This window comes from Colias eurytheme, chromosome 4, assembly GCF_061535395.1.
Source record: "Colias eurytheme isolate Ceu_HAF_F1 chromosome 4, ilColEury1 Martin Lab GWU primary, whole genome shotgun sequence".
Taxonomy (NCBI): Eukaryota; Metazoa; Arthropoda; class Insecta; order Lepidoptera; family Pieridae; genus Colias; species Colias eurytheme.
The window spans coordinates 7,157,653-7,167,224 of NC_142983.1; the positions used below are offsets into that span (position 1 = coordinate 7,157,653).

Genomic DNA, 9,572 nt, shown 5'->3' on the forward strand with positions numbered 1-9,572 from the left:
TCGATTTGTCGCCAGCTAGGTCGTTTAAATATATGAGCTTTTTAGCGGTTTCTAGATTTTGAACAAGTTTTGAACATTGATAGTACAGGTGTGTATGATTAAACATGAAAAGCGGTCTTTATAAACTTTTATTAGAAGCGAAGCAAATGAAATTTTTTTAGTAGACTGAAATGGTTTATAAGTTAATGCACGAATATATATACCTACCTAGTACAAGTACATAGTTGAAGGCTAAAAGTTAGAGTGACCATATACAGGGTGTAATCGTTAAGTGTGCACAAGCGATTATTCCGTAACTATTGCAGATATCAAAAAACTTTAAACTGATATCGAAAGTACTTAACCTAATGAGTAAAATGGCCATAATAAATTTTTAAAAATAAAACGAGAAATAACCAAAAATGTTACATTAAACGCTCCCATACAATTTATTTCCCATACATTTTGTATTCATAGTAGATTTTCGAAGTGACGTCCTTATTGTGCAATACAATGAGGAGGTCTATTTACAGTTTCTAAATGAACTTCCCTCCAAATTTGCGAAGTAATTAAAGCAAAAAACCAAAAAAAACAAAAAAAAAGCTAAAATCTTTCATATTAAATGTATAGGTTGATCCAAAAGTAATGATAATTGGGTATTTCCTGTGCACATAAAAATATAAAATAAATGTTTTATGCTTGCTCATGTAATCACTAAGTTATCACAAAAAAATTATATCAACAGGCCACGTTTCCAAGTATTAACATTAATTTTAATGTGAACAGTGCGTGCCAGAATGTTTCCCGACGAAAAGAAGAAACAACGATTCGACATTTAGAGGGTGAATTTCTAAATTTTTAATGAGATCAGGATAATTTTTTGTCACGATTTGTGACCATGGGCGTTACCTGGGTTCACCATGTTTATGCTGAAACCAAGAAACAATCAATGGCCTGGATGCGAGCTTCCAAAGTGACGGTGAAGATTTTCAAAGTGAAAATTAGTGGGATAGATTAAAGCCGTAGTTTTTTGGGACGCTGAAGAAATGTGGAATATTTTAAGAAGGTAGCCACTACTACACAGGGCTCTTACTACACAGACCAAATTAAAAGATTGCGGGTAGGTTAGTAAGAAAAAGAGACATGGCAAACTTCGGTCTTGAATGTTGGTTCACCAAGACAACGCACCAGATCACAAAGCGTCAGTTGCGATGGCTGCCAATCAAAAATCGGCATTGAAAATGCTTGAACACCCACCCTGTTTGTAAGATCTAGCTCCTAGTTAATTCTATCTCTTACCTCGGCACAAGAAACACCGTCGATACAAGAAATTTTAAGACGACAGCGAAGTGATGGCCGATTTTGAGGGGTTTTTGTAGATGAAGTCAAAGTTTTTTTTTTCTAAGTTAAGGAAAAAAAATATCGAATTATATTATCTAGTTAGAAGACTATCTAGAGAAATACATAATTATTTTAACTGTAATGACCTTGTTTAATATTGATTATCATTACTTTTGGATCAACCCATGTACATGGGATATTCATATCTCATACTAAATGTATGGGAGGGTTTAAAGTTAATTTTTTAGATATTTCTCGTATTATTTTTAAAAATTTATTATGGCCATTTTACTCATTAGGTTAAGTACTTTCGATATCAGTTTAAAGTTTTTTGATATCTGTAATAGTTACGGAATAATCGCCTGTGCACACTTAACGATTACACCCTGTATATGAACGGTATTGAATGTGTTTTAAAAGAATGCTAAGCATACATACATAACACAAAAAGATTTCGTTATCACTGAGTGCATGTGTAGGCGTGGTTAGTGATATTACAAAATTATAGTATAAGTACATATTCTTACGTGTATCCTGCGAGGATGTCTAACAAAGTGCTCTTTCCTGCGCCTGATTGTCCTATGATAACACTCAACTCGCCGGCATTAAATTGTCCACTGACTCCGTTCAGTATTGTCTTGCGTCCTATAAAAAAATAATTAATATCAATATTAATAGAATAAATAAGACAATCTATACATTAATAGGTCCTGTTAAGTCTTAGCTCACTGCTCAGTTGCTAAGTCAAGAGTCGATGGTTAATTTAATAAGTTTGAAATTTAAAATTTGTATGCATTTATTTGCACACTTGGCCTTGACCGGGACCTCGATATTCTCTCACAAAGAAGTCGCCTGTATTACCTGTATTCTAACGGTGGAAACAATATGGGCGGATGATAATAAGTCCATTATGGTAATGATTGTGTAATATGTATGTTTAATTTCCAATTTATCTTAACATTTAACTTATTGCACGCCTCATAAGCGAAGCGTTGAGGTGGGTACTACTGTCACTTCGCGCAAAACATCTGATTTTTCAAACTTAAAATGTCTTTATGTATCATACATTGCACTTGTAAGATAATACATACACACACATATTAAGAAAAGACCCTATTTTTAACGTTCATGATATTTTTGATGTCATTTTTGTTAATTAAACTAGTTAAAAAACAGTTTAAAAAAGTTCTGTCTTGGACGTCCGTGTGTCTGTATGTGCGGATCCTTTTTCTTGTTAACACGATAGCGACCGAAATACTTTACTAATCGAGTCTTTTTTTTTCTCTTACGCTTGAGTATGCTCAGGAATAGAACCCTTTCATTTTTCAGGGTCTGATTCGATGTGGTTTAATTGTTATTAAATAAACAAAAATAATAATTAATAAATATTTATTAAAAAAAAATTATGAGGCGTGCACTTTTGGATTTTCCAAATTATCTGATTGTTTTTACTGTTGTCATGACTAAAAATTAGTAGGTATGTTGATTGTAGATGCATCACATATACGCAAGAATGATATTCCAATATTGTTGATATTCAAATAGGTATTATGTATTTAGTAGTTGTATTTAATGTTATTAATAGTTAATGGAGCTTATAGTTTCTGAATAGGGAATAAATAAAATAAATTCCGCTATTAAACATGATTCATCTCTAAAATATATCTCATTTATAAAGTATCATTGTGTAAATGTCCATAATATTCTGTCATTGTACGTTCAAAGTCCAGAACAATTAAACAGCTGATAATTATGGATACTTTAAATACAGTTTTGTGTACATTTCAAATGCAATAACAGAATTAATGTTAAGGTTAAAATCCCAATAGCCTAGTTTTGTGACCTTCACCAGGATTATTTATTTACTGACTAGCGACAATTTAAAAAAGGGCATTCCTATCGTATAGGATGCCTCAAGATAAGATACCATGAACTACAAATAATGCAAGGCAACTTTGTTATTCTGTAAGTGTTTGTAGTTTTGCCTATTTTGAAGACATAGTTAAAGCGATAGTAACGTTTACTGTTATGAAAATAAGTAAATGAAAGTTCATTTTGCGATATGGAGAACTTTAAATATTGTATTTTTTGTAGAAGTATAGTACATTTCTAATCCATCAAAGCGACTGCCTCCTTGGTACAGTGGCTGTCGCGTGAGTGACTTCACTTTATAGTACACTAGAGGTCCGCCCCGGCTTCGCCCGTGGTACATATTTCGCAATAAAAGGTAGCCTATGTCCTTTCTCGGGTATCAAAATATCTCCATACCAAATTTCATGCAAATTGGTTCAGTAGTTTAGGCGTGATTGAGTAACAGACAGACAGACAGAGTTACTTTCGCATTTATAATATTAGTATGGATTTCTAATCCATCAAAGGGGGTCGTTAATCGTTTATAGGGAATAAAATATAATTATCACGGTTTGTAACTGTTTAATTTTTATTACTTAACCAAGAATACATACGATCTTATCAGGTATGTGATGTTCGTTAAACTATTATTATTGAAATGATAAAACTGCGAATATTTTAAATGTCACATGATAACCCTGTAAACTTTTATGATAAAAGTATTTGTTTTATGAGAGCGGGACTTAATATAAAGTTAATAGTAAACTTCGTTTTTGCTCAAATAAAAGTTTGATACTTGAACTCGAAGCATATAATTTCTATATAATATCCAAATGAATTATAGATAAATACGAGATATCGCAATTAAATGTTATTTCATTTCATTCATAAAATTATGCATACCTATATTCAAATAGAATTCATATTTTTTTCTGAATTTTTATCATAATTTATTTTGATTTAAATTTTATTTGTATCTATTTTAAGCAATTGTTGTATTTTAGCCATTTTATTAGTAATTTATACCAGTATTTTTTTATTTTGTTTTTAAAAATTTATATTGTATTTTTATTGTATTTTAATTACATTCGTGCAAAAAAATAAATAAATGCAAAAAATGTCTCTGGACTATAATCCAGAGGTGGCGCGAACACCCTGTGATGACGGGTGCCTTTAAAAAAAAATGGAATTCATAACCTTTTTAAATGCTCTATGAAGGTACGTAATTATTATTAAAAATTAATCACTGATTGTTAGATATAATACTATAAATGATTTATTTGTTATCAAACTGTTACTGAAGGTAGGCTGTTCAACTTACAAAATAAAAATGATCGTCTACGATAAAACCTAAGAAAACAAATTTCGAACAATTGATTAATTTTTATCTCAAATACTTAGCTGATATTAAGTATTTATAAGTCCCTATGTCCCTTTGTATGTTTAAATCTTTAAAACGACGCAACGGATTTTGATGCGGTTTTTGTTTTAATAGATAAAGTGATTCAAGAGGAAGGTTTTAGTAGTTAGTTAGGTAGTAGTAGTTAGTTAGTTTAGTAGTTACAGAGAAAGCGACTTTGTTTTATACTATTTATTTATTTATTTGACACTTCATTACACACATTATTTTATAAAACTAATATACTATTACTATGTAGTGATAAGTCCAAACGGTAGGTCTAATTTTAGGTATTAAACCTAATATTAGACCTATGCACGTCTAAGAAAAATAGCAAATTGTTTTATGAAATAGTATTGCAATTTGTAAACGACTGTCGGTTGTCTTTATACACGTTTGATATTTTAATCCACTTCGATAATAATGAAGTGCTCTGATAACCATAGGTAATATTATGAAATGTTAAAACATCGTCTGTAGATATATTATTGAAGATTCGTGTTCAATTATTTATTTATAATTGTACGTACAAAAAGATTTTTAGGCACCATTTATTTACTAAATGGGTATTTCAATGGATTTTTATTTCGTATTCTCATTTATGTTAGAACTGCATTAAAAAAAACAGAACACCCGTAGTAGTGCGATTAAATCTTTATACTGCTTACAGATTTAACATTTTTTTTTCTTTTTTTAAGATCTTTTCTTTACAGAGGAAAGAAATAGAGAGTTTTAAATTCGTCCGTGGGTATACAAAGTCTCATTATTATGGTGGAATTTAATTTATTTATTTTTATGTAAATGGAAGCTAGTTCCTTCGTGGCGCCATTTATTGTGAATGCGATAAAAAATGTATTCAAGCAGAATATAATGTAAACACTTTTTATATGGAATCGTATGCCATGTAGGTAACTATGTACATACTACCGCATTAATGGACCAATTAACTATGTAGGTTTAATAATTTTATAAACAGATGAATGATTAGTCATAGAAATTCCGCTAATGTTGCCCTTTTTGAAACGTCACAATAAAACTATTAAGTAATGAGAACTATTGATATAACGTTAATAATTTATCACATTTACATTTCCTGTGGGCATAAAAATTAAAAACCTACAGTTTATTTAATTAGCACAGGTACTTACACCTGTTAAAAAAAACTCGAGCATACAAAATACTCGCTCATTGTATATTTTAAAAACATGTTTCAAACATGCTTTTAAATTTTAATATCATTTCAGTTCATTATCGCAGACGATCTATTTCCATCACTTGTTAAAATAATATAATACAATAACAACTTAAAACTAGCTACTGTGGAATCGAATCTACAGAACCGTAACGTAGTTTATAGTTGAATATTTATTAAGCTCATGATAAGCTCTATTCATGACATATTATCATTATTATTTTTTTCCTTGTTCTATGCTATAGATTCTATAGTATAGAACAATAGGATTTATCGAATTGGTGAATGAAACTAAATGAGTTTACATTTAGTCTGATTTTTCATATACATTGCATGCACATAATATGTATAGCAGGGTTGGAAAAAAATCATGATTTTGTGAAAAAATCGAATAAAGCATAATTATTTATTGAAAAAATCCTAATTAATCATTACTTTTTTGTTTTATTATTTAATAAACTGTATTTTTGTGCGAAACGGAACGCGCCGCGTGCCTAAAAAGACAGTATGGGGATTTCCCTTTAGTCTAACGTGCTATTGAATGTGAAACAAAAGGGGAATCCACGCGCAGCAACTTTAATTCCAACAATCATTAGCAAGAAAACACTATGATGGTTCAGTTTTGCTACCATTGATAGTAAAACTTAAGTCAAAATCAAAGCCATTCAAAAGTATAATGTTCACAGAAGAAATAATAAATAATGTGACACCATTACAGTGGTGGATGTCACAAAAAATATATTTGGGGAAGACGAACAGTCGAAAATTTTCCCAGTGGTGATGCAATTGTTTGGAGCGATAGCTTCTTCAGCTGCTGTAGAAAGAGTTTTTTCTACATTTGGAATTGTTCACAGCAAATTAAGAAACCGACTGCGAATGAAGGCTGGAAAACTAGTTTTTTTATTCAAATATGATTATATCGTGCCAACCCTGAATTGTAAAGCAAATAAGTAATAATATAAATTTTCTCATAAACTCTACATTTGAAATCGTCTTTATAATCGTAACGGATGTATTGTTTTTATAAAAATTATAAATTAATCACTTATTATGTAAATCTTCCATTGGCTGCAACAAAATTGAATAGAAAATATTTTGATTTTTTTTTGGTCTGAATGTACTTATTATAAAAAAATAAAAAATATATCAAACGTGTTTGTATGAGTTGCTAGAGCCTAGAAGCTATAGCATAATCTTGGAAAATTTGAACATTAAATTATAGGTAAAGGTCTTTTAATTGTTTGAGATTATTTAAAGAAACGGTAGAGCGCGTGCCATATACACATTACACAGTCTAGACTTCCGTCAAAGCATAATATTGGCGTAGATACCTACTTCCGTAGCGGAAAGAACAGACAAGGGTCATAATTTATGTATAGGTATGTACGTTTAGTAATAAAGTAGGGGGTCTGTTATCACTTATCGTCCAGAGAGTAGACATGCTCAAATAATCTAAGCTATAATATAATAAATATATAAACAATGTATTAAATTGATATTTTTATCACTCTATCATGATGATTGCTAATAAAAATATTAATGTTATTGTAATAAATAAGTAATCAAACATTTTTTATAGCTCACGATTTAGAGATCATTAAACATTAGTAGTAATTAATTTTGAAACATAATTTCTTTATATTTTATATTCACTTTCTTTCTTCAAAAGAAAAATAATTACAATTTAATTAATTTAATATTTAACAAGATACTTAAATTCAATTTGTTGCGAAAAATAACATTTAGGTAAATATACTCATTATGATACAAAACTTGTATATCTACATAAACGTCAGATTTAATATTTTATTATCTCAATTCACATTAAAATAAAAACAGGTTAAGCAATCATTCACATTAATTCTTTTAACGGCTGATTTAAATATTGTTGCTAACTATATATAACATTACGTCGCTATAGTTTATAAATAGTTAACATGTGTTCTTAATTCCGGGCTTGTGTGTGTAAAAATATCATCAATAAAGTTAAGAACCCGTGTAATTGTTAAATGTATGTCAATGTAAAAATATTTCTATTACCACTGCAAATGATTCAAAACAGAAACGTTTGAATTCATCAAAGCTATCTTTGAGTGCAGCGAGCTTTGAGAAAGTTGCTCGAATCTGGTTCCCGAATACATTTATAAAGAGATAGAAAAATGCCATCAAACTGGTTACAGATCCCGGAAAGACAATAGTCATTTGTTACATTATTGTCTCGAACTGTTGGTTTTAAACTTATTTAATTCAAAACTATATTTGCTCTGATAAAATGAACGATAACCAAGACCACAGTGCGATACGTATACCAACAATGAAGTGTTACAGTATAATGTTTATTACGAGTAACTTACATAATTCATTCATTGTTTATTGACTTAACCGTGTGTCAGTGTAAAAGTAATTATGACCACTGAACCCACTTATCATAATGCTCTCTAATTATCACACATTAATCGCACTTTATCGACTAAAAAAATTAAATAAATAATATATTGTTTACAATCAAATGTACCTCCAGGGAAAAGGCTATGTCGCACTTTATAACCGATCTCTTGGAAAGTTATGTTTACATCTTCAGCTATGGACGACGAGGTGGTCTCCGACTGAGTATCGATAACCATTTTAACAAAATCACTGTCACTGGTTAACTACACAATAACAAAGAGCACGGTTCCATTGCGCGGTGGCGGACACAAAGGGGCGCAAGATGTAAACAAAGGACCGTCGACTGCGCTCTAGCGGTTCGACGCCCTGACGCGAAAGCGATTAGTGGGGAACTGAGGAGGCTCTAGCTGCGGCTTGCGCGGACGCTGCTACGTGCTCCTACTATCCAATTATCGGCCGTTCTCCCCGCCACAGCTGTCAAATTACGAGCAGCTGATTGCCCTTATCGGAAGACAGATCCAGTCGCTATAACATATCTGTAACGTAGTGCAGTACCAGCCATAACTCATTTTTCACTAGCGCACGTGCAAGACGGCGACTACGCAATTCATTTTATATTATTATGTTAAACGTAATATTTTATTGCTCTTTCATGCGCAAGCGCATAATTTGCTCTATGTTGTAGATGTGCGGTTTCTGGGTTAAACCACACAACAGGCAAAGTATTATCATTATTTATTGATGTATGTATGTCTGTAGGGTATAGCATGATAATTGTTGATATAATTAAACTCATATTGACGTCGTATCGAATTTTCTATTACGTTATCTCGTTTTATCTCAACGGCATGTCGACTGACGACTCTACCGCGCTTAATCAAATAATGCGTAGCCTACCAGATGTTTAGTGATCCATAATAATAATATCCATATAAAGATAGATAAAGCCTTTCTTATAATGATAACTTTCAATATTATCGAAAAAAATACAAATAACTAATAAAATGGTGAGACAAATTTAGGTAGAGCATAAAATGTAGAGCATTATCTTTGTTACCTACCTTGTCTTAATATTTAATGTTGTTATATTTAGTGTACAAAGAAAATTATTATGAAGTGTAAAGGGATAGAAAAATGCCATACGTACATAATATATTATGTGCTGTATTATACAATGGATATGTAGCGAATGTATAAAAAAAAAAATCTTTATTGGCATAATAAATAGGTACCTACAGCTTGTATATGAATCCATAGGCTCCTGAATTAGTAAAACACTGTGTCTCAGGAGTACTCCTACTACTAATATACTACTTATACTTATATACTACTCCATAGTAGGATCTATACTGTAGTATACATATTTCTGCAGACACCCACGTGTAGGATGATTTTCTTTGATAGCTTTTTCAATAAACATCA

The 9,572-nt window shown here is 30.9% G+C and overlaps 1 protein-coding gene across 1 annotated transcript in view; it reads right to left on the minus strand.

Moving 5' to 3' along the window:
- Positions 1–8,569, minus strand: part of LOC149909062 (ATP-binding cassette sub-family G member 1-like) — a 29,638-nt gene extending 21,069 nt beyond the window's left edge. Inside the window, exons 1-2 of the mRNA XM_090120670.1 lie at positions 8,278–8,569; positions 1,848–1,965 (exon numbers count right to left, since the gene is read on the minus strand). Coding sequence (XP_089976796.1) covers positions 1,848–1,965; positions 8,278–8,386 — 227 coding nt within the window. The 5' untranslated portion in view covers positions 8,387–8,569. The remainder of the gene's footprint in view (positions 1–1,847; positions 1,966–8,277) is intronic.
- Positions 8,570–9,572: the final 1,003 nt, after the last annotated feature.